The sequence below is a fragment of the Gossypium raimondii genome, chromosome 13, assembly GCF_025698545.1.
Source record: "Gossypium raimondii isolate GPD5lz chromosome 13, ASM2569854v1, whole genome shotgun sequence".
Taxonomy (NCBI): Eukaryota; Viridiplantae; Streptophyta; class Magnoliopsida; order Malvales; family Malvaceae; genus Gossypium; species Gossypium raimondii.
This window is the reverse complement of record NC_068577.1, coordinates 3,957,258-3,981,981: the sequence shown is the minus strand read 5'-3', so window position 1 is coordinate 3,981,981 and position 24,724 is coordinate 3,957,258. Positions and strand designations below refer to the sequence as shown.

At 35.9% G+C, this 24,724-nt stretch overlaps 5 protein-coding genes across 14 annotated transcripts; 2 read left to right on the top strand and 3 right to left on the bottom strand.

Moving 5' to 3' along the window:
• Window positions 1–1,726: 1,726 nt before the first annotated feature.
• Window positions 1,727–4,735, bottom strand: LOC105784136 (PI-PLC X domain-containing protein At5g67130). The gene is made up of 9 exons (XM_012609933.2): window positions 4,510–4,735; window positions 4,367–4,423; window positions 4,166–4,288; window positions 3,939–4,076; window positions 2,908–3,006; window positions 2,510–2,813; window positions 2,204–2,427; window positions 2,033–2,119; window positions 1,727–1,947 (listed from the first exon to the last, which is right to left on the bottom strand). Exons 1-9 carry the CDS (start codon window positions 4,513–4,515, stop codon window positions 1,786–1,788), a joined length of 1,200 nt encoding a protein of 399 aa, XP_012465387.1. The 5' UTR covers window positions 4,516–4,735; the 3' UTR covers window positions 1,727–1,785.
• Window positions 4,736–9,150: 4,415 nt separating this feature from the next.
• Window positions 9,151–13,377, top strand: LOC105782224 (probable receptor-like protein kinase At1g49730). 3 transcript variants are annotated; one of them, XM_052626446.1, is made up of 9 exons: window positions 9,151–9,667; window positions 10,286–10,837; window positions 11,001–11,294; window positions 11,378–11,636; window positions 11,712–11,764; window positions 12,021–12,088; window positions 12,183–12,272; window positions 12,483–12,567; window positions 12,709–12,890. In XM_052626446.1, the coding sequence occupies exons 1-9, from the start codon at window positions 9,595–9,597 to the stop codon at window positions 12,735–12,737; spliced, it is 1,503 nt and encodes a 500-aa protein (XP_052482406.1). In that variant the 5' UTR covers window positions 9,151–9,594; the 3' UTR covers window positions 12,738–12,890. The 3 variants fall into 3 exon arrangements, with proteins under 3 accessions (XP_052482406.1, XP_052482407.1, XP_012462262.1); XM_052626447.1 differs by having other exon boundaries at window positions 12,483–12,575; window positions 12,648–12,785; XM_012606808.2 differs by having other exon boundaries at window positions 9,162–9,667; window positions 12,648–13,377.
• A 24-nt stretch (window positions 13,378–13,401) lies between these two features.
• Window positions 13,402–16,781, bottom strand: LOC105782225 (uncharacterized). 4 transcript variants are annotated; one of them, XM_012606812.2, is made up of 3 exons: window positions 16,557–16,781; window positions 16,253–16,328; window positions 13,402–15,404 (listed from the first exon to the last, which is right to left on the bottom strand). In XM_012606812.2, the coding sequence occupies exon 3, from the start codon at window positions 15,316–15,318 to the stop codon at window positions 13,726–13,728; it is 1,593 nt and encodes a 530-aa protein (XP_012462266.1). In that variant the 5' UTR covers window positions 15,319–15,404; window positions 16,253–16,328; window positions 16,557–16,781; the 3' UTR covers window positions 13,402–13,725. The 4 variants fall into 4 exon arrangements, with proteins under 4 accessions (XP_012462266.1, XP_012462269.1, XP_012462264.1 ...); XM_012606815.2 differs by having other exon boundaries at window positions 13,402–15,361; XM_012606810.2 differs by having other exon boundaries at window positions 16,253–16,311.
• Window positions 16,782–17,270: 489 nt separating this feature from the next.
• On the top strand, window positions 17,271–20,800 carry LOC105782226 (protein DJ-1 homolog C). Of its 2 annotated transcripts, none has more exons than XM_012606817.2 (8): window positions 17,271–17,629; window positions 18,016–18,216; window positions 18,420–18,569; window positions 18,651–18,830; window positions 18,956–19,033; window positions 19,198–19,398; window positions 19,810–19,947; window positions 20,045–20,800. In XM_012606817.2, the coding sequence occupies exons 1-8, from the start codon at window positions 17,381–17,383 to the stop codon at window positions 20,252–20,254; spliced, it is 1,407 nt and encodes a 468-aa protein (XP_012462271.1). In that variant the 5' UTR covers window positions 17,271–17,380; the 3' UTR covers window positions 20,255–20,800. The 2 variants fall into 2 exon arrangements, with proteins under 2 accessions (XP_012462271.1, XP_012462270.1); XM_012606816.2 differs by having other exon boundaries at window positions 17,274–17,629; window positions 19,807–19,947.
• Window positions 20,801–21,093: 293 nt separating this feature from the next.
• On the bottom strand, window positions 21,094–24,244 carry LOC105782227 (ABSCISIC ACID-INSENSITIVE 5-like protein 7). 4 transcript variants are annotated; one of them, XM_012606821.2, is made up of 5 exons: window positions 24,111–24,244; window positions 22,215–23,266; window positions 21,868–21,939; window positions 21,746–21,775; window positions 21,094–21,555 (listed from the first exon to the last, which is right to left on the bottom strand). In XM_012606821.2, the coding sequence occupies exons 2-5, from the start codon at window positions 23,262–23,264 to the stop codon at window positions 21,481–21,483; spliced, it is 1,227 nt and encodes a 408-aa protein (XP_012462275.1). In that variant the 5' UTR covers window positions 23,265–23,266; window positions 24,111–24,244; the 3' UTR covers window positions 21,094–21,480. The 4 variants fall into 4 exon arrangements, with proteins under 4 accessions (XP_012462275.1, XP_012462274.1, XP_012462273.1 ...); XM_012606820.2 differs by having other exon boundaries at window positions 22,215–23,314; window positions 24,111–24,241; XM_012606819.2 differs by having other exon boundaries at window positions 22,215–23,417; window positions 24,111–24,222.
• Window positions 24,245–24,724: the final 480 nt, after the last annotated feature.

Sequence of the window (24,724 nt, the reverse complement as noted above, 5' to 3'; positions counted from 1 at the left end):
TTTTATTTAGTGGAGCACTTGAGCAAATGTCCATTTATTGATGAATGCAAAGCATGCATTGCACTAACAATTCAAATTAATCCAGAAAAGGGCAGCATATTCCAAGCATAAATATAATTAAACTAAAATATTTTATTGAAAGAAGATGTTTTAGAGTATGGCATTTTGATTATCACTTAATAATTAAACTAGGTTTGTTTAATCCATAGGCATATGACACACTCCCACCATATTCCCCCTAATCTACCTACAAATAACATATATTCTTATTCCCAGTAAATAAAGCAGCTAGTGTCGACTTAAATCGCACTCACAACTAGTATTTTGGAGCCACTCATCATTTTATTTTATTTCTTTCTTTTTCAACTGGTGGATTTAGATAGGCGATTCGGTGCGGTGCGTTTAGTTTACTTTTTATTTCACGTTACATTATCGTTACAATATCTAATTTTACGATCACCGCTATTTTTACACTAATCGCAGATAAACGCACCGCTCATCCAAACTCACCCAAAAACTTGTATGGAAGCCAATGACTCCTAATTATTTAGGTCTAAGGTTATTAAAATTATATGTGAATTAATTAATTGAGTTAAGCTACATTATTAAGTTGGGTATTGATAATAAATTATTTCAATTAAAACGGTTGACATAACTAGTTATAATTTTTTAATAAAAAGAATAATTGTATAAATCTGACTAAATTAAATATCGAATTTAGAGTAAGTTGAGTTTACACATGTTAGTGTATCGTTAATCTTAATGCCACCTATTATCGATGAACATGGTTGCCCTTGATTCATGCAAGGTTAACTTAAGATTGAAAAAAAATTGAATAGTATGCCGAATTGGTTCAACCAATTTGAGTGTGGGTTTGTATGGACGATGCGGTGCATTTAACTTACTTTTTGTCTTATGCTATAGTATCGCTACAATATCTAATCTCACAACCGTCGTTGGTTTTACACTAACCGCAGGTAAACGCATCGCCCGTCCAAACCCACCCTAAATCACATGGTTCAATCTTGAAAATTATAAGGACTAAATTCCTAAGTTTTGAAAAGTACAGGGACTATAAGCACATTTTAACCTCTAGTTTCTCATGGTTGAAAGGCCCATACCACCATTTCTTCCCCCCATTATAACAAGTCCATATGAATCATCTCATAAGGAAGCCTAAAAATAAAATAATGGGGCACTGAAATTGGGATTCTGTAGTCCCAACTGGACCCATTAGGGTACCATGGTCTTACTCTTCTATCTTTAGCAAACATATCACATCAATTAGCGGGTCGGGTCGGGTTATTTTTCAAACAATTAGTCCGGATTAAGTGAATCCAAATAATTAATCTTTTTTATGATTGAATCAAGGATTGAAATTTCGAGTTTATATCAAAACCGAGAGATCCTTATTTTAATGATAGAGTGGCTTTCATAGTGCATAGGGGTCCATCCATCGACTGCTAAAAACAAGCTAGCAGGGAAGATTCAAGACAATATGTATTGTGAGTTGAGACAACGCACGCCTCAAATAATGTCATTATTTGCAGAAAGTAGAAAAGATTCTATGCAACAATCACATGATACCCTCTTATACACTATATATATATATATATATATATATATATAAATCTGCTGCAATCATCCAAGTTTAAGAATATCATAATATACCAATAAATTATGGCCCTCCAATCTGAATAGGGTAGCCGCCATTGTTGAACCCTGGTAATGGTTAAGACATAGAAGCTTCATTTTATTGAAAAACAAGTAGCATGTTTTTAATGTTTACATTTGCAAGAGAATTGTTGCTAAGATTATGCCAAACAACAACCATGATGAAATTGGTCGACTATCTAAATAAGCAAAGCTTGATTTATGAGCCACTGATCCCTGTTCGGGGACGACACCGGCCTCGGGTATGTCACATACTCCAAATGTCATGTTTGCCTACACAGTCCACAACAATTTAGTACGTTTAGTTATGTAAACAATGGAATGGTGGAAAATGGGTGGGAAGAATGTTGTTTCAGACCTTGCACTTGGCTATGTTTCCGCATCCGCAAACTAGATTACCGTTTACGACATCCACGGCTTCAGGAGCACCTCCGCTGTCACTCCTCTGGAATGTTCATGACAGAATTCATTTTTAGGTTGTTCACGCTTTGGTTACAAGAAATGACAGTTTTTTTGCAACATGCATTACCTTGTAAAAATCTACAGCTATGAAGTTCGGCCACCGGTTACCGGCTCCAGTATAACATGTTTTCGCCATGCTAATCAATGGGGCTGAATTGTGTTTGCAAGCTTGGGTTATGTCAGGTCTGTCGGGAAAGTAGTTGACTAAGACCAGTGACCTTGATTTTGTGTTCATCACAGGTGATTCCGCTCTGTTCGGACACGAACCAGCTACCATCCCACCATCTCCATCTGTTATTTTGGAAATGCATCAATGTCACGTCTATTTTGTTTAGTTAACTGATTAAAAAAGATTATGGTAAAAAGGACTCACATTGGTTTTCCACCATGTATCTCCATTGATAAGCTATACCTTCAGAGGCCTCTTTAGCCGACTTCGAAGTGAAAACCACAAGGCGCTGATTCTTTTGAACCATATCATCGACCGTTGGCCAATTTTCACCGTTTTTCGGCATTCGAGATACTGGAAACCAGAACTTCCTCAAGCCGGCAGCATCAAATACTTTACTCAATCCCCTTGGAGAGGTCACATAGTCTTCGATGATAATGGTAACAATCTCCAATGGATTTGCTTCAAGAAACACTCGAACCTCTTTCAAAACATTAATTGCAGGTTGCTGATAAAGAAAACAGAATCATCCATTGATAATGTTAATGGCAAGTCTAATGTAAAATATGTGTATCGGCTTTAGATATTCGTATTAGACTTACAAAAGCTGTGTAGTTGAAGCATTGTCCTCCGAAAGAGTGACACAACCAGACATCATTCAGGAAATCATACACGTCCAACATCAAACCTCTAACACCATTCTGCAAGATAGAATATAGGATCATCGATAAGATCGAATGTAATGAGCACTGTTGATATCTTGAGGATCCATAAGAAACCGAGCATATATTCATTAACCGAATCATGGATACTCGAGGAAAAACGAAGAGTTGGAGAAGCAAATACGACGTTATAGGCCAACTGCATCATTGGGGGTATGCAAAGCACATGGCTTTCGTTTTATGACTAGTTGGCACCTAAGCATGGTATGTTGGTCCCCAAATTAATATAGAAAGGTCCAACTTCCCTGCTTAAATTAAGCATCACATGGGAACCAAAACAAACACAAATTGCAAAACATAAAAAGGCCAGAGGGGATGTCTGACTCTGGTTCTTGACATGGAACCTGGGAAGTTTCGTCTTCTTCATTCCTCGACTTTAGCCTTACTTAAAAGACGCGTGTTTGCTGCTAGTTCCAGTTTGTTACAGTCATAAAACATGCCAAACACACTCCATTTTGATTCATAAAGAGAAAAGAATTGATGAAATGGTTGTTCAACATAAGTTAAAAAGTCTACCATCAAATGGAAGCATTCAATAACAAGTGTACAGGGGAAAAGCATGGTCTGTTTTAGTTTAATTTCCCTTTAAGCAAGAAAAATCCTGGCTTCCTTGAACTTTACTGAATTAAAAAATTGAAATTCCCATACCACAAATGCCAAAATTCACCCAAAATTCAAAGCATAAAAAAACAAAAAAACCACAACATAAAGCTAATAATGCTGCTGTCTCTTCAATATATATATATATAACACATATTCCAACTTGTGACATGGAGATTCCAATATTTTAATCCTATGAACCTATATAAAAAACTGCATTATTTTTCTTTACCATTTCATCTTTTTGCAAGAACCAAAAGCATTGACAATTATAGACATATGAAACAAAGTGAGTTAAAAAAGAGAATTACATTAAGCTGGCTGGTGATGGAATCCTGCTGGTTGGTAGGTGCTAAAATCAAAGACCCAGTTGCAGACCTTTCCCCTAGCCTTGCAAACGAGTTGTGAGTAGTCAACCATGAATATCGATTAAATGGTAATCCCTTAACCTGTTTTAATCAAATACCCTTTCTTTACTTTTATGCACACAAAATGTACAATCATGTAAAAAAAAACGATAAAAACTGTAATACTGAACCTTAGAAATGGGGTTTAATGGCTGGATTCTAGTGCACCTGGGCCGTACGTTCCCATTTGCTATACAGGTTTCACAGTGCAACCCTGAGTCACAATACCGATCTGCTATACATGTTTGTCCTTCCTGTTCCAATATATAACAATTAATATTCAAAAAATATAATTTAAACTGGCATTTTAATGGCAAAGGAGAGGCATTTACCCTGAGAGAAGAGCAAAAACCAAAACAAAGACTGGCAATGGTCAAAATGGCACTTAACTGCAAATAAGAATGTAAAATCTCTGTTAGTTTCCTTTCCATGCCTTGCCCAGAGAAGAAAAAAGATACATAAAAAAGGTACTTGCCTGCATTGAGTTGGTTTTGGGGTCTGCTCCTTCGAATTTTCCTTTTTTTTTCCTGCTTCAGTTTCTCTTTATATATAAGGGCATTAAAGGTGGCAAACTCGTAATGGAGGAAATAAATAATTACTCCCACTGTGGGTTTAAAACGGCATGTTTTTTCAGTAGTTAATGATGATTATTACCCAAGTTTTTTTTTTTAAAGAGAGAAACCAAAAAATGGGAAATCACTGTGATGTATACTTGTGAATGATGATGATGATGATGATGATGATAATGATGTCTATGTATATATGAGATGTTTCGTAATACGGCATTTTCTTCATCCCACTGAAAATTTTGTTGCTTGAAGTCTTCATCTTCTGCTTGCTTGTAATCATCAATCAAATCAAAATAAGGTTTTACATATTTCCAACTCTTTTATTATTGTATGCAATTAGGGACATTTTTAGGTTTGCCAGATTGTGTCAACTTCAACTGTTCTTAGTAAATAATAATAATCCTTTCTCATCAATAAAGCAGCAATGTCGCTTCAGGGCAGCTGGGGCAGTCATGGTCTTGGCAAAAAATGGTAAATTTGTTAATTAGTCCTTTTAACAAATATAAAATTATATTTTAATCTTCAAAATTGAGCATTCAAAATGGTAAAGTTATTGTTTAAACATTTTAAAATTTGTAAATTTTAACAAATGTGATTGAAGCCAAATTTTCTGAACTCATGCATGATAGTTTTAACAGCCTTTGTTGGCACGTATAAGAATCATGTTATTAAGAATGCCACTAACCCGAGCCTGCTGCATGACAAATGTGAGTATTATTTCCCAGAATTTCCATTGAATGTGAATGACTTAAAAGCAGAAACATTATGATGAGCGGCAGCTTATTCAACCTCATTTATACTCAGGGGCGTAGCCAAGCCGGCAGGGCTGACTGCTAAAGTGAAAATATTTTCATTTACACCTTTTAAATTTTTAAAAATTTTAAATTAGTAAAGGTAAAATTGTACTTTGACCCTCCTAAAAATGATAAAAAAATTATTTAATCTTTTAAAAATTATAAAGATCTTAACTATTCGAATGATGAAATTACATTTTACTATTAAAAAATTTAAAATTTAATTTTGATCCCTTAAAAGTTTTCTGCATTCACCCCTATTTATACTCGAATTTTCTTTTGGCGCTCGAAATTATATTTTTCTAATTAGGACATATGAGGCATTCAAAGAAAATAATTTTTATTTATATATTATGACTTAACGGCTCAAATCATGATGGAAGTATATTTTATCACTCCTAAATCCACCTTATTGATGGATCAAATTTATTAGGAAAAGTTTTTAAAATATCATTCGGTTCAACTCTCAACAATTATTGATATTATTTTCGGTTTGAGTTGAAGTTGCCTTTAGACTTTACTGAAGGTTGAAGCCTGAGGAGAGGTTTATGGAGTGAGAGCGACTAGTCGAATTGGATTAGATCAAATGATACTCATTTTACCTGAAAATATTATATAAGGGCATGAGTTTAAACTAGACCTCATTATGGATTGGGTTAAGCCAATGTAAAATTTTAGGCCCATTTTCTATGTCTAAACCCGGTTTGATCTGAAAAATGGGCTTAAAATTTTACCCAAGCTCGACTTAAATAAAAAATGCTAAATCCGAGCTTGACCTAGCCCGCCCATATTAAAATTTTTATATTATTTTTATATAAAAATAGATTTGAAAATATAATGCATAAAATACACTAAAAATATTAAAATAAATATTTTTCGACAAATTGAAAATACATTAAAAATATATTTATACAACCCTAAGATAATTGAAACTTAGCAAGCAAATGCCTCTAATATAGTAGCAAAATTAATAATAAAATAATAGTTATACAAGATCCAAACAATAACAATAAAATAGTAGCAATGTAATAACAAAATAATAACAAAATAACATCAAAACGGTAGCAAATAACAACAAAACAACAGTGATAAAATTCAGGTAAATTCGGGTTGGCCTCGAGCAAAAAAATCTTACCCGAGGCTCGACTTGTTTAGAAAATGAGCCTTATTTTTTGTCCAAGCCCATTTTTCAGGCTTATATTTTTGCCCAAACCCTCCCACATTTCAAGCAAGCCTTCGAGCCTAGGAGGGTGACCTGACCCATGATCAGGTCTAGTTGAAACCCTACCAAAAGCAAATGCTTACATTTCTTTGTTTGGCGAAAGCACTCCTACTCCGTGAACCCTTAGAGGCTCTCAACGAAGTTGAGAGACAAAACTTGAGACTAAAACCAAGCACATACACCTAGGGATAGATCTAGGGGGTGCACCACCCTCTTGGAATTTTCAGATTTTTGAATTATATATATAAATTATAATGTATTTTAGATTTGGTGTCCACATTATATAACATTTATCCCCTTGGCCAAATAATAATAATAATCAAATATTAATGTATGATGGGCCTTGAAAGATTAAATTTAAAAGCCCAATACAGACTTTAAAGCCAAACTTCAGAATTAATTTTTTTCGTGTAAGGATAGATTGAGTGTAGGGTGGGTTTTGATGAACGGTGTATTTACCTGCGATTAATATAAAAATAGCGATGGTAGTGAGATTAAATACTGTAGCGGTGATGTAGCGTGAGATAAAAAGTAAGTTAAACGCACCGTACCCCACATCCAAACCTACCTTAAATCAATAGATGATTCGAACAGATGAATAAAATCTTTCGTTAAGTGAAGCTCTGTAAATATAGAATTGTTGTGTCCGAACTGTATTAACAAATATCATCGTGTCTGAACTGTATTAAAAAATATTAATGTTTTTTAAACTTTATCATCATAATTATTTGAGGTTAAGATTTTGTCAGCACGTTAATAAATTGATATAATTCCGAATGGAACTGTGGCCACAGAACAAAATCATACCCAAGTTTCCCCTGTTTTGGATTTTGGCCATTAATGTTGGTCCTACTTCATTTATACCGCCAAAAAGGAAAATTAAGATTAAAGGTAAAAAGTTTTGTATTAAAATGGTTTAACTTCAACTTTTAATATTTCATAAAGCTAAAAATATAAATTTTTTATGGATAAACTATAAAAATAATTACTTTTGTTTGCCTCAAATTACATTTTAGTCTTTTATGTTTGAAATATTACGTTTTAGTCACTTACATTATCGTTTTGTTACAAAGTAGTCACTAACGGTAAGCTCCGTTACCTCCCTAACGGCAATCCTATATGGCAGTCCAAATAGGTTTTAAATGCCAACTTGGACGCCCAACTGAGATAAAATAGTTTTTTTAGTTAAAATGGAAAATAAAACTAAAAAAAAAAAAAGAAGACGAATGAGTTTTCTTCTCCAGTTCAAGGGGTAATTAATTTAAAATTTTCAGTTAATTAAATTTATTTAATTAAAAACCTATTCTCATCACAATTGGACATCCCTCATCACAATTGGACATCCAAGTCAGCATTTAAAACACATTTGGATTGCCACGTAGGATTGCCGTTAGGGAGGTAATAGAGCTTAACGGCAGAGTGACCCCTTCGTAACAAAACTATAACGTAAGTGACTAAAATGCAACATTTCAAACATAAGTGACTAAAATGTAAATTGAGGCAAACAAAAGTGACTATTTTTGTAGTTTACCCATTTTTAATTAATAAAAAAGGCTAAAAGATATTAAATTGAATAATTAATATTTTAGATGGGCTAAGGTTACAATTATATCATTTAACAAAAGGTAATCAAATTTGCATAACAATGCGATAATTGTATTTAAATTACGTAATAATGTTCAAATTTATAATTAATTCGTTCTTATTTTTCATAATTAATTTGAACCATTATAGGGAATCAGCGTAATAATGCAGTAGTTGTATTTTAAAATCAAATAGATGACATGTCAAATTATTGGTTTATTGCAAAGTAGGTCATCATCTCCTTGCTGTCTTATTATCCTCAATCTTTTATATATATTAGATTAATTATAAAATATAATTATATCAATACAAAGCACAAAAATATGAAAATTAGATTCTAATAAGATAAAACTTAAAAATACATATATCGTAATTGTAGATAATAAGACTTAAATGATCCTCAATAATTCAATGTCTTAGCCTCGTCAACAATGTCAAAGTTTCATTGACAAGCCTTTCAATTGAATAAACTATGGGTGAAATAACCAAAAAAGTTACCAAATCTTTAGTTGACATCAATCCCGAGTTTGATTCTTGGATCACCAATACCTTTCTTTGTCTATAAAAAAAAATCCCAAGCCACTATTTTCTTATTTAAATTAAATATTGATTAATTATTTGTTAAGAAAATAATAATTAAATTGGTAGTAAAATATAATAATTACATTATGTATTTATAAGACACTTGTCAATAACAACTGGTTTTTATTTTCGTATCTTTCTCACCGTCTTTCTATATTTATAATGTTATTTGTACCAATGAATTTTTAAATATAATTTTTTCGTGTTTGTTAATAAAGCATCAATCAACCTTTTTGGTATGTACCTTTTTTTTTCCAATTCCTTGTTAGTATGTGCTTACATGCATAGAAATTAGAAAGCTTGCATTTAAATATTACAAGACAAAGATAAACTCAGATTTCAGTTCCTACCCACATGAAGTTCAGTACAACAAAACTAGAAACAAACCCCAAACTGAGAAAACAATGAATCAGACATTGTAGCCCCTAAATGCTTTGTTCATCTCATCAAGGCAACATCTGTTGTAACACATGTAAAAACGATCCTCAAAATAATCTTTAAAAAAAAAAACAGACCTGTTTCAACGTGATTCTCCGGGACCACACTCATTTCCAATTTTCCCATTTCAACGATCAAAATTAGTTTCAGCCTCTAAGACAGAAGAAAACACCACACTACACTGTTTAAAGATTGGAAGAGAAGGGTCAAAGTTCAAACCTCAAAACCCCCTTTCTCTCTTTTGTATTTCTCTGTTGCTTAGTTCCTTGGGTTCTATCATGTGCTGATATTGACCCCATTACTTACATTTCTCAGTTCCTTTGGGCAAGGCTTTTTTTTTTTTTGAAAAGAGGGGTTCTTTGAGGTTTACCATGGTGGTTTATGCGAAGGCAATGTTGGGTTTTCTGGCTTTTATTGGTTTGCAGCTTCCTTTGATACTGGCAGGTTAAGTTTCTTTGCTTTCTTGTTTCCATTTGTTGAGCTTTGCTTACCCTTTTTTAAGCAAGTTGTAATTGTTGTTATCACTTGTTTTTCCTTATTGTTGAAGGCATCATTTTGGGAATTCTATTATGCTTAAAAAAAGGGGATTGGGGTATATATAGAGTCCTGAAAATGGGTTTGGGTTTTTGAAGCAGAAAACGTTGAATTATGATTTGCATTCATAAAAAAGAAAAGGCGGACTAGAATGTTTGAGCTACTTGCACTTTGTAAACCAGTTATGTGGTTAAGATGATTTATGGGTACTTTTCTTTGGTTCACTGTTTAATGAATATTTAGAGCTATGTATCAAGAGTTAATGGCTAAAATGGTGTCCTCACAACTGGATTTTTCTGACATTGTTCGTCTTTGCTTAGTAAAAATGATGTAGACATGTGTTTCCTATAGTTTTGGTGTGGATCTGGCAATGATAATTTATGGTAGATTGTCAAATATAGGGCAGTCAATGTGATTATGTGAATTTGGGGTAACTAGATTATGCTTTCTACAGTTCCAGATAGTTGGTGATCTATTTTGTAAGTGATTGGATTGCAAAACAACGATGACTATTTGTTACTTTTGCAGATTGCCCCTTAGATTTGAGTGGATCAAATTTTACTCTCGTGGCTTCTTTATGCTCGAATAAAAATGAGAGAGGAAAGTGCTGCCGCTATATGAATGCTTTTGTTGCATTTTCCGTTGCTCGTCATGCAAATGTGACAGGCAACCTAGGGGTTACATCGAATTTATCTGATGTTTGCATCCATTCCATATTGCAAACCATGGAGCTATATGGGGTCCCTCGAAATGCCACGAATTTCTGTGGGTTTGGTACGAAGATCCCCGTTAGTTATTACTGTAGGGATCGAACAACTGTATCGCAGATGCTCGAGTCTCCAAAATTTATGGATGTCACAAAGAACTGCAAACTGCCACTGTCGCAGGAAAATGAATGCCGAAAGTGTTTAAATGCTGGCATTAACTATGTCCATCGTCTAGTTGGATCTCAAGATAATATCACATTGAGTACTTGCCGAGATGCGACCTTTGCTGCACTTGCAAGCCAAGTTGATAACATTTCAGCTGTCGAAATTGCAAGTTGTTTTTTTCAAGTTGGGGGATTTAACATCCCACCAGGTATAATTTGTTTCATAAAAAAAAGAAAAGAAAACACTTATTTAATTTTGTATGAGAACTATGTGCATATGTATATATATATCCATGGATTAATTTCTTTAAGTAAAGGAACTTCTATGTATCCCTCCAATCAGCTAATACTATGTTCCGACTATGATGCTAGTTTCGGGGTCATCTCCATCTCCACCTGCCCATAAGGCTTCTCCTAGTCCATTGGTTGCTGCTACACCAAATCAACTCGTGTTGGGAGCTCCTTCGAACCAAAAACACCATGAACACCACCTAATGTCTATTCTTGGCATTGGGATAGCAGTTACGGTAGCTGCCATTATGATGCTTATAGTTTTGGTGGTCTTGATTTGTAAGAAAAGCAGAGAGTTGGAGGATTCCGAGAGTGTGAACAAGAACTCTTCAAAACACTTTCCTATTTGTAGGCCCATGCATAAATTCCAGGAAGGTATGTTTTGATATCACCTAGTCTCCTTTGATAATAGGCAAGTTTCGAACATTGTTCTCTTATTGAAGGCTATTAAATTGCAGGTACTTCATCGATGTTTCGAAAATACAGCTACAAGGAAACAAAAAGGGGAACTTATGATGGCACCGTCATTGGACGAGGAGGATTCGGGACAGTGTACAAAGCTCAATATACTGATGGCTCAATGGTAGCTGTGAAGCGGATGAACAGAGTCTCAGAGCAGGGAGAAGATGAATTTTGTCGAGAGATAGAACTCCTCGCTAGGTTACACCATCGGCATCTAGTTTCTCTAAGAGGATTTTGCATTAAAAAGCGCGAGAGGTAGTTTATTCTTGTATGTATGTCCCGGTGATTGATCCATCTACTTCCAAATTAAATCCCTTTACTTCGTGACAGGTTTCTAATGTACGAGTACATGTCAAATGGAAGCCTAAAGGATCATCTTCATTGTATGCTTCTGCATTCCTTCAATTTACTTCTCTATAAGTTTGCTATTATCCTTAAATAGGTTTAGGAAGGGGTTCTAAGGAGCATTTGGCATTCGGTTATATTATTTGGTTCGAAGGAAGAGATTTTTGCCTCTATTGGACACCGGATTAACTTTTCTGATATTGTACAATAAATACGCCTGGCAGACTTAATGGACTACTTCTTTCCCATGTTATTTTCAATGTCCATTTGTTCATTGATTTCATATTTGCGCAGGCCCCAGAAAAACTCCACTGAGTTGGGAAACCAGAATACAAATTGCGATCGATGTGGCTAATGCTTTGGTAGTAGCAGTTGTTCTTTTTCGGATTTGCAGTTCGTTAATACAAAATTATAATCATGCTAAATCATTTCTCTTTCCTTGTACGAACCTTGCAGGAGTACCTTCACTTTTATTGTGATCCACCTCTGTGCCACAGGGACATCAAATCAAGCAACATTCTGTTGGATGAGAATTTTGTTGCAAAGGTATTGGGTCCATTGAATTCACTAGAACTTTTGATTCCCTTTTAATTTTCCCAATGCATTGGTTTGTATAACATTTTTCTTTCTCGGTATATTAGGATAATAGAAAATGAAGTATGAATAGTTTTCATCGAAATTCCGGAAGAAACCTTTCCATATAAGAACTTGTGGAAAAAGAATAATTCCCGCTTTCTGCTTTATTGTATCCTCTAGGTTGCGGATTTTGGCCTTGCACATGCTTCAAAAGGTGGCTCTATTTGCTTAGAACCTGCAAATACTGACATCCGTGGAACTCCAGGTTAGCCGGTAAATCATTGGAAGGTTAAAATAATGGCTTATGCTCTTTACTAAAGATCTAAAATGTTAGACGACTTTCAGGTTATATGGATCCTGAATATGTGGTCACTCAAGAGCTCACTGATAAAAGCGATGTGTACAGCTATGGTGTGCTACTTTTGGAGATGCTGACTGCAAGACGAGTCGTACAAGATGGTGTGAGTTTGGTAGAATCAACCCAAATACTGTTGGCATCAGAGTCGAGGCTAACCGAGCTTCTAGACCCCCATATTAAGGACTCCTTCGACTTAGACCAACTTCAGACAGTTGTGTCGATTGTGAGATGGTGCACCCAAAGAGAAGGGCGGGCTAGACCTTCAATGAAACAAGTCCTTCAGCTTTTGTACGAGAGTTCAGATCTGATGCAAAGTGGGTTTATACAAGCCGTTGAAGATGAAGATTATGAAGGTGGTAGCGACGGAAGAGGACGGCTAAGCAGAGTGAAAATTCCTAGGAGTGGACCCCTTTTTCACAGTGGGGATGGAAGATACCTTGCTTCATCTTCAAGCACATCGAGGTCATATTGCAGTAGAAGCTTTTTACTGGAAACCGGTTCGCCGCGATCCCCTCAAAACATACTCTCCCTTTGAGGCCAATCTTTTGTTCATCCCATGAGCTAGCAGGTATGCATTGTCTTTGTTATGCAAGGGATACCATCAAACTTGTGGCATGTACAAAAAAAGGACCCAAAGGTGGCAGCCTTTTGGATAACTAAGACATAAATGCAGAATTTTTAAAAACGAAATCAAAGAGCAGATGACTGGAGATCATATATTTATGTGCGTGTATGTATATATGAAAAAAACAAACAAACAAACAAAGGATTTATAGCTGGAATATAATTTACAGGAGTTCTACATTGGTAGTTGATCAATTACAAATGACAAAGGCATGGGAATTACATGGAAATTTCAACCTTCAAATCCATGTATGAATGCACGACAATAATAAAAGTGCTCCCAGCCTCTCCTATCTATATCTTATGAAACCTTGGCAAAAACATTCCAGGAAAAAAAAAACAGACATCAGGGACCAAACATTGATCAACATTAGCTCAATTGTATGATCTATTCTAGTATTTTTGTTTTTATTTTAAAATCAAAGGCTTTGTCAGATTCTTTTAGCTGCCTACTGCATAGAGAAATTTTCTCTTGCTTAGTGGTTCTTCATGCAAGAAGACTACATCCCTCACCTTGTCAAACAACTCCTCCAGCTTCTCCACGCCTAGCTTTTGATAGTCGAGCATTTTCTTGTATCGTTGCTGGTATATTTCTTCGAAGCAACCCAAGAAAATTCGGCAAGAATAACTCACGAGAATTTCCTGCAACTCATATTTAAATTGCTCGAGGTTACGGTCATCGACTTCACATCCTGCTTCCCCAAAGTTGGTTCTTCCTTCATTCCTCTTCTCGTAATGTTCTTCAACTACCACTCTTTCTTCATCGGAGAACTCATCAGAAGAGCCAACACCTGCAGCAATGTCCAGGCTTTCCTCCTGGTTCCCCTTACCCTTCTTATCTTTCCTTGTTAAAACCAAAGGAGGTGCACTTGGGCAAGCTTTCCAATTTCGAAGGTAGACGAATTTCTTATGACCTTTTCCGTCAATTGCTAGAGTGTCACCCATCTTTTTGAAAAGATTAACAAGTTTGAATGCTCCATACTCTGCTATGTAAAGAGGCCTTCCGAAAAATTTATGATACTCTGCTGGAACACGGATAAGGGGCATGCATCCTCCTGAAAGTTCAAGCAATTTCACCAGTTGTCCCTTTAACCCATTTATGTCTCCGGGCTGTACCCACATAGTGTCATTCTGATCATAAGTGCTCAGACATCCTGACGCTTCATTCAAACCAGATGGGAGACTTTGCGACCTCAAAGTTGTAGGGCACGAAGGTATGGCTATTGAAGAGTTACTTGTATATTCAGATAAAGATTGCGACACAATCGAGAAATCTCTTGAGTTGTAATAGCTTTTCGAAATGCCCCGATAAACTATTGCCTCTTCTTCATTTTGGCCATCTGGATTGTCACTAATATGGCAACCCATGAAATACCCAGCAATATCAGCTGTTCCTCCTTGAGGAGGCATTATGGCCTTAGATGGAGGTACAAAGCCTTCCCCACGAGCAACGCTAGGCCAATCCCAAACAAAATTACCGGCATTGTTCAGTGCAGATGAAACTCCTACTCCGGCAGGAATAACAAGAATGATTGTATAGCCACGTTGACCAAGAATGTGAAGAGCCGGAGCAAAATCAACATCCCCCGAAATCAGCATGATAGATGAAGGTGGGGGGTTATCAAGGGCAAATAAGAACATGTCAACCAAGATAGCCTTGTCGGCAGCATCCTTCCTTCCATTTGGGACATCTATGAGTTTGACTCCAGTTCTCTGACAGCCCTCCCTGAGTCTCCTGGGGAAGGCATTAAAATCCCCGTATGCAGAGAACACCACAACAGCTCCTTTAATTATAGGATGCACTCGCAAAGCCATTCTTATATTCCCCGCTACATCTTCAGGGCGTACATCACTGGGGACAGGGCAGTTCTCTATATCCCAAAGGATAGCCACAGGACCATCATGGGATGATGTTCGGTTTTGCTGGTTCATAGAAGGTTGAAGTACATTCACATTTAGGTCCACCATAAGTGTACGCCTTTGATCCGAGGACTCTGAAGGAACTAAGGTCGTTGATTCATTTAGATTGGCCATCACCCTCTTTTATAAAAAATCAACAAGCAGAAAATCCTTAAGCCTGGACAAAGCAAATTTGCGTATGTCACAGACCAATCCAATATCTGAAGAATAAAAGTTAATAAGTCAAGTACTAGAATTAAGCTTGCTAAGTTGATTGCACAAACAAAAACACGCACGTGCACACACATATAAGTTCAACAACGTACAAACACGATTACTAACAAGTTCTGGTACAATTGAAAACCGGGAAAAAATCAAGGATCGAATAAGGTACAAAAAAGCACGAGCAAATGATCACAGGCAATCCACATGCGAAAATGAAAGAAAAAATTAGGAGTAATATAGCACAACTAGCTTCTCGAATAGTTAAAACCATAAAGATAGCCTTACAATTATGGCAATGTTCTGTATGGTTACGAAAACTAATTACAATCTTGATGCTTCCCTTAGTATCTATTCTAAATACACTCTCGCTGCATAGATCATTCCAAGAAGCATTTTAAAAAAACACCTAATTAAAGGGTGACATAATTTACTTTGTTACTTGTTCCTTAAAACAGTCCAAATGCTTATTCATAAGCACTTCAAAGATGCCAAAAAATAAGTAGCTTTACGGAGGGTCCCTTCATCGCACGAAATTGAAATTTTTTTTAAAAGAATTCCCAACACCAAATCAGTTTCTTAATTTCTGAATTGAAGAACACAATTGAGGATTGTTTCAACTTTCCATTAAAGCATGACCCTAACTTCTAATATTTATAAATTGAAATTGATAAATCCTATTCAAACCCCTAAATTCTAACACTAAATCCATAGCTAGAACGAAGTTTAAAAAATATCATGATACAAATCAACACAAACAAAATAGGAAAGTACCCAATGATCAATCAATCAAGTAAAATATAAACAAACAAACAATGATTAACACAAAAGACAAAAAAAGGGGTACCTTTATGTCAGGACCATAACACCATAGCCCTTGTCGCCAGAAAACCAATAACCCAGATCCTGAAACCAAAAAAGATCTAATATCTACTTATAAATAATAATAATAAAAAGAGATCTTTATTTCAAATCCAGAAAAAAGAATTTAGCAGAAAATTTGGTTCGTGTCAAGAGAAAAAAAAAACAAAGGAAGGTTTTTTCCTTGATGGGTTAATCTTTATTTCATAAAAAAAAATTAAAAAAAATTTGAGAAAATCTAACAAAACAATAGAATCAAGAAGTTTTAAATAAAAGGAGAGAGAAATTACAAGATCATTGCTGTGGGAGGAAGTGGCTGCTATCTTAGTACAGCTAATAGATTTGGGTTTTTGCAGAACTGACTGATTTTGTTTTGTTTTTAGAAAGACATTCTCAAATAATTTGGAAGGAAATTAAAAAAAGCATAACAAATCATGCGTACGGAGTTGTTTGTCTCGCTTTATGGACGGCTAGATTTTTGTCTTTGTAAAGAACAATGGGGAATTTCATAATCTCTTTTGCACTACAACTAGGTCGGTGTAATAACTATATTAACATTCTAACTTAAATTTTAAAATATTTTATTCAAAAATTAATTTCTAACTTTAGGTTGCTAACTTAAAATTTATCACAATTGTTTGGATTGAGTCTAACTCCATACATTGAGTGCGTTGAAATGTGTTATTTTTTATTTATGAGTTGTAAATAAGAATTATTAGAGTTGAGTGATATAAAATTTACTTAATAGCAATCAAAACAGTAAATCATATTATGGTAAAAAATTTATTTTTGTTGACTAATTTATTTTTTATTAAATAAATATATTTAAAAAATTATTTATTTTACAATATTAACAATAAAAAATAAGAGTAATGAGATCCAGACTCATAATAAATGAATGTATAACAAAAATTTTAATTATCACTGTATTTAAATTGAAACTCCCGCATAGTTCCACCATGGTTGCATTTGGCAAAACTCAGAACGACGCCGTTGAGTTCACGTTGGCAGTGTGGGTGCACTGTACACTGGATAAGATAAAAGCGTCAAAGTGATCTTCGCTGTTAAAGTTTGGCCAAGCTGCTGGACAAGTAATTTCCCTTTACAAACTCCAATGGAGAGTTTGTCGTGTCTGGTTTTGAAACCATCACCTCCAACAAGGTTATTCTTTCCTCCAAGGATTCCTCAAATGGCACTTCCTGGCTCTACCTTTGTGTTCCCCTTTTCCATGGACTATCAGCTTCCCATAACAACCGCAAAACTGGCTTTAAAACCCATCAGAGCCTCCACTTCAGCAGTTCCCACAACCCCTTCAACAACGTCCACTGTTACAAGCTCCCCCACTGCCGCTTCTACCAAAAAGGTGTCTCCTTTCATTCAAATGCTTCATTTGTTTTTTTTTGGCAATTTATTTGTATCTCAAAATAGGTAAAACCCTTTTCACTATAGATTCAAAGAGTGGGAAGGGCTTGGTTTGCTTGCGTTTTTACCACTTAGCTTAAATGGGGTTTAATTAATTTGTCTAGTTGGGTGATATGGCAAGGAGGGAATGGATGCTGTTATATTTTGGCAATTTTATTTGTATCTCAAAATATGTAAAACCCTTTTTCACTACATTTTCTTAGAGTGGAAAAGGGCTTAGTTTACTTGCGTTGTTAAGCATTTAGCTTGAATGGGGTTTGATTTTTTTTCTAGTTTTGCTGTGTGAAATTTAAAGTTTTGATCCTTATTATTTATGTGGATGGATAGGTTTTGGTTCCAATTGGATTTGGTACTGAGGAAATGGAAGCTGTTATACTGGTTGATGTTCTACGCCGTGCTGGGGCAGAGGTGACGGTGGCCTCGGTGGAACCGCAGCTCGAGGTTCAAGCATCGGGAGGCACCAAGTTGGTTGCTGATACCAGAATCTCCACTTGTTCTGACCGTGTTTTCGATCTCGTGGCATTGCCAGTTAGTTCTTCAAACCTTTGATCTTCATATTTGCTTAGAACATAATGTTGCCCTGCATATTCCCACATTAATGTTTTGGAAATTGAGATTCGCCTAGAGGAAAGAACCCTCAGTACACATGCGATTTGCTGATATTTCTTTGGTAAATTGTTTTGTACAATATATAGTTGTTGTAGAAATTAACGTTTGCATACTATTTGAAGGGAGGAATGCCTGGATCAGCGCAATTGAGAGATTGTGAAATTCTGAAGAAGATTACAAGCAAACAAGCTGAGGAAAAGAGGCTATATGGAGGTATATCTACTGCTCCAGCTGTTACACTTCTCCCTTGGGGACTCTTGAAGAGGAAGCGGGTGAGTGCCGGTTTATATTAAAATCATTGTTTCATATCTATGTATTTTGATTGCTAATTTTGGTGTAGTTTGCCATTCAAGACAACTTGCCACCCTGCATTCTTTGACCGGCTTCCGACCTTCTGGGCTGTCAAATCAAATATTCAAGTTTCAGGAGAGCTTACGACAAGCCAAGGCCCGGGAACTTCTTTCTTGTTTGCACTGGCCTTGGTAGAACAGCTTTTCGGGGAGTCTGTTGCCAGGGAGATTGGGGAATTGTTGGTAAATCCTTGTACTCCATTGTTTACGAAGCCACTTTATGATGCTTCGGACTTTCTTTTTTTGTTTTCCTTCTGAGTTCTTGATGGCAAGCTTGCATTTAACCTTATACGATTACTGTTTTCCAGTTCATGCATTCTGCTGATGATAAACCAAGAAAGGAAGAGTTCAACAAAGTTGACTGGGCTGTGAGTCACACTCCTCGAGTGAGTTATTACTTGCTTTGGTTGGATACTCTCTCTCTGTGCCAAAACTCTGGCTTTGCTTGCAACAATTTCTTCTGTATTTTTATCACAAGTTCGATATGGAATCTTTGTTTTAGCCATTTTTTCTTCCCCCTATGTACTTATTGTCGAAATGTTTTTGGCAGGTTCTGGTTCCAGTTGCAAATGGTTCAGAGGAGATCGAAATAGTTACTATCGTAGACATTCTACGTCGAGCAAAGGTGGATGTTGTGGTTGCTTCGGTTGAAAAGTCAGTTAAGATTTTGGCATCTCAGGGTGTAAAAATCATTGCTGACAAGTTAATCGGTGATGCCGCAGGGTCAATATATGATTTGATTATTCTTCCGGTAAGATAAAACAAAGACCTTCCAAAACAAATAGTTTTAGATGCATCCTGTCTCAATATAAATTACGGATTAAGGACTTACCATATGTAGTATCCTTTTCTTATCAATATTTGGCTCTGGATTTAAGATATTTTTAATATGGTATTTTTACTTTTAAAATGTGTCACGTGGTACTTATACTATCCTCCCATGCTTTGACGTAATATTTGAGATAACACTGTTAAATGAAGACAATGGCATGCAATTCAACTAATTACATAATGGCACTTGGATTGTAATTGCCACATCATTCGTATATATTGCTTAAATCCGCTTATGTAGTGCATACATTTGGATGCCTTTACTTTTAATTATATCCTGCATCTTGCATCTCTGGATATTGAAGATTCTTGGTTTACTTTTAACTAGCAGGGAGGAGTTGCTGGTACTGAACGGCTACAGAAATCTCGAATTCTCAAGAAGTTGTTGAAAGAACAAGATGCGGCCGGAAGAATACTCGGAGCTGTTTGCTCTTCTCCGACAGTCCTGCACAAACATGGGCTGCTCAAGGTCAAGTCTCAAGACTCGAGATAATAGTATTTACATTTTCCTGCCTATTAAATATTGAGTATCATTTGGCAACACTGACAACCTCGGATGAATACAGGAAAATAAAGTCACTGCTCATCCCTCTGCCATTACAGAACTCTCCAATCCAGTAGATGGTCCCAAAGTAGTTATTGATGGTAAACTGATTACAAGCATGGGACTTGCTACAGTTTCAGATTTCGCACTGGCTATTGTGAGCAAGTTTTTTGGCCATGCAAGGGCTAGAAGTGTTGCAGAAGGCCTCGTTTTTGAGTACCCCAGAAGTTAGAAGATCTAAATACAAGTCATACTTGATGAATGGCAATTTTTCCGGATGCCATTATGATATAAACGCAAGGCTATAATCCCTCAACTTGAACATCTAGTGGAAGGAGAAAACCGTCACAGAAACTTGCTCAGCCTTGAACAGAGGTCACATGTATCTGTGAGGTCCAAAGCAGCAAAATGGCAAAATGTTATCAAGCTCGATAGCCATATTTGGGTGAAGATCTGGTACTGAATCTTCAAATATCTATGTGGCTAATCAAGATACAGGTAATTAAATACTTAGTAGAACCTAGTAGAAGTAAATGCTTGATAAGGCTGCAGATTCTTAGCTTTTATATTATTGTTCGACCCTCTTCAAGAAGATGAAACATGTTAAAGGGTCTAAAATGAAACATGTCAAGGTTCTAATCTTACTATGATACCCCCAATGTTTTAGCCTTATTTATGTCTTTTAGGGGCATGTTGATTTTGTAAGCATATGATTTTCTTGGATGCTTTGGTTCACTTTCATCAATCGTATGTTTTTCTGCAGTCATTTCCTTTCAAAGGCTTCTTTTGTCTTATACGGCAGTTTTGTGCCTTCCGGGCACCGAATCAAATTAGAAAGTGTTTGAGATATCGATGGTGGTGGGATAAATGATTCCAATGGATGAAGCTTGGGATTATTGCAATCCGTTCTGTTCCAATTCAAACAAGCAGATATCTACGCAGAAATTTATTTGCATAGAAACCTGTTGAATGTTAAGAGTGATTGCATGGATCAATAGTATTGAATTCAGATTCTTGAAAGGTAAACTGTCGTTCTTATGGCTGTTCTAGAAAGTAGAAACAAAAAACCCAGAATCAAAACCGATAGCTTATTTCTTACAACAGATATGTCTTAAATTTACAAGTCAAATCAGGATGAAACTGACCAAGTCTGTAGGCAGAGCGTAAAGACCATATTGGAGCATCCATCTAGTTATCTTACAAGCCCGCCTTTGTTGTCAAGGTTAGATCATGATAGGCAAACAGAGATCAAGCCAATAACAAAATCAAAACTACAAACTAATACTGTCAAGTACATAACTTACAACTCAAAACCCTTTGCTTCTATATTCACAGCTATCTAGCCTTAAGCAGTATCAAGATATAGATAATGGATGCAGATCCCAATCATTAAACTGTAGCACCGGCCAAGATTGTGTATCAGAGCAACATTTTTTACAATCAGCAGTTCCTCAAACTCTACCAAGGGCCTGTCAGTGTTCTTCTTAAGCATTGTCTTTTACCTCCCCATGCTGGATTAAGTGTTTCTAGCATCTGTTTGAAAAGGCAACAGAGAGCAGACCAAAAACAGGAAACATTTCAATAAATGTGCATGGAACAAAACAAATTATATATCATGTTTTGCCATGTTCTTAAGGCTTTGGAACCCATCTAAAAGCTAGTTTGCTGCATATGAATGCTATAACATAAATGGAAGATGGAAGCAGCAGGAATGTTGCATTACCTGATTTTTCTGCATTTCCATCACTTCTTCCTGCACCAACCAAAGCACTGTCAAGAAAAGGGCCCATCCACCAACGTTTCAATAGAAAACGATGAATCGAAGTCCAGGTGATAAGTACTTACCTGTTTCCTCAGCAATTCTTCATTCATTTCTTTAAGTTTTGAAACTTCAGCTTCAAGTTCCAATGTATAAGCCTGCCAGAACTCAGAGCAGTTAATACAACCAATTGTTTGGCATTGGATTTGAGCCAACTAGAAACCATACCAAACCATTACTTTCACACTAGCAATGTAGGAGCATTGTCCTAAACATTATGAGTGGCATGTTTGTAGCAAGCAACAAAATTCAAAACTAATGAACTTTTTAAACAAGTAACCCACACAACTGAGCTAGATTTTATAGGAGAAATGAAATAGAATCTGGTAACTCAGAAGGAAAGAAAACAACAGTGTAGTGGCACTCAACTCACCTGCTTGCGAGCTCGTGATCTTGCGGCTGACTCTCTGTTCTTAATCATTCTCCTTTGCCTTCTCTCAACGACTTTCTCCAATGCTGCACTGCGTTTTCTTCCCCGGCCAAGTACATAAGGAACCGGTGAAAAAGAAGTTGTATCTACGCTATTCTTTGAAATCACATCTGGAGACATATGGCTTGCAGGAGATGGTAAACCAACTATTCCCATCCCACCACTCTGCAGGCCACTAGACTGAACTAGATTAGTATTCATTGAAAGGTCACTGGTTTCAACTACCGACCCCTGAGCTCCAGGACTAGGAAAATGTGTAGTGTTTATCAAGTGCATAGATGGAGCGAATGCAACCGTTTGTTGCTTGGGAAAGAGTGGCTGTTGTTGCTGCTGTGAGTGTGATGATTTGGCTCCACTCACGTCTAATGGTAAGATTGGAGGCTGATTAAGAACTGAGTTATTGTTACTCAAAAAACCATTGTTCCCATTTGTCTGTTGAAACGGAAGAGCTAAACCAGAGTTGTTATCGAAGAATCCATTGTTATTCGGCACTCCAATCGATTGCATATCTTCCCTCACAATACCTGCCCTCCCCAGGAACTCCTCCAAAGTCATCTCTCCCAACGTCTGTTGCCTCTGTGGCAAATTCGCTCCACCACCACCACCACCATTACTTACATTTTTAGCACCATCATTTTCCTTAAACAAGTCTTTCCATACTTCTTCAACCGTTTTCTGACTCAGAGTCCTTGGCAATGTCAATGAACCTTGCCTCTGCAAATTACCACCAGAAACACCACCTTCTCCTCCAGGAACTGAAGCTGTCATCAAACTCTGAGTCTCTTCAGCAGTTGAGATGTTCCTCAAGAGTTCATCCATGTTCATGGATCCGAAGTCCTTGCCGAGTCCACCGAATGTGTTCTGCAGCTCATCGAAGGTCAACGAGTATATTGATGACTGCCTAGCCAATGGGAAATTGCCCACTGCCTTTGATCCATTCCCTTCCATACTTGGTGCTTCACCAAACCTCTTGAAATTCAGATTAGACCCCATTCCTTGTTTCAAACAGCAACAAACACAAAAGAACCCAATTCAAAATTCCCCTATAAATCCAATCAACTGAAGTAGATAAGATGATCATGTCATTATTCACTTTCCCTTTTATATAACTTTTTTCTTTCTTTCTTTCTTTCTTTAACTTGAGATCTAATCAATTATCACCAAACAAAGCAAAGTGTAACTTGATCATACATTGGAAGCAATAAAGATTAGAACTTTTATGTCAAATCTCTAAATTTCAAGATTCTCTAACAACTAGCACAAAAATACAATCATACACATAGCAAAACAAATTCTCGTCAAAATCCATCCAATTTTATACTTAGTCATTTTATTATTTTCAACAAATATACTTAGTCATTTTATTATTTTCAACAAAACCCAGATCCAAAAACTAAAAAGAAAAAAAAACAATTTTGCAGCTAGAAATTAATTAACAGCTAACAAGTATCAAACTGTCATTTCTAATACTATAGTAAACAACAACAAAAATTGAAGCTTCAACAAAATTTAAAATCAACCCATTATTCCAAAACCCTAAAACTTATCAAAAGCATGTAAACATCAACTTAAAAAGAAATTCCTCTCGTTATAGAACAGATATATAATCAGCTAAACGAAACACCAAGTACAAAATATATTCCTTAACCCATTTCAAGGAAAAAAAAAAGAAGAGAAAATGACAATAAAATAGAACAGCAGACAAAAAAGAGAGTGAGCGAGCAAGGAATGAAGCAAGGAAAGAGACTTTTTTTTTTTATAAACCCCCCAAAAAATTCAATTAAAATAAAAATTTTAAAATAAATGTTGAAACTCGAGAGAGATTGTGATGTTACTTACTCTTTGAAGCGAAACGGGGAGGCTTTAACTCTGTGGTGGCGACAAGTGTCTAATACTTCAGCCTCGACATGGATCGAGATTTATGGAGCTTTCCCAGATTTTGGTGGATTTAATTGTGATTTTATTTTATTGTTTTTATATTATAATATTGTAAGTGGGAAACTGATTAACCGTGTAGATCGCGCAACGTGGACCAATTAAAATAGAGATTTAAGTTTTGATGTGATGTCTGGCCAATCAATAAATGAAATTTGGGAAATTTAAGGCCGTCGGATCAACTTTCGTAACGCTGATTTGATGGTAATGTTTGGACTATTTGCCTATTTGGTTCACCTAAAACTTTTTGGGTTAAAGTAAAATTTAGTTCCTGAACTTGATACCTTTTCTCACTTTAGTTCCTGAATTTTTTGGATTCATATTAGTCCTGAAACTTGACAGTTTTTCTCAATTTGGCTCCTGAACTTGGATTCTATTAAGGTAGGATGATGATGTGGCACTACAAGATTGTGTCACATTATCACTGGAAAAAAAATTAAATATTATAATTTCTTTATAATATTTTGTATTTTTTATTATATAGTTTTTTTAAAATAAAACTCAAGTGACTATGTGGC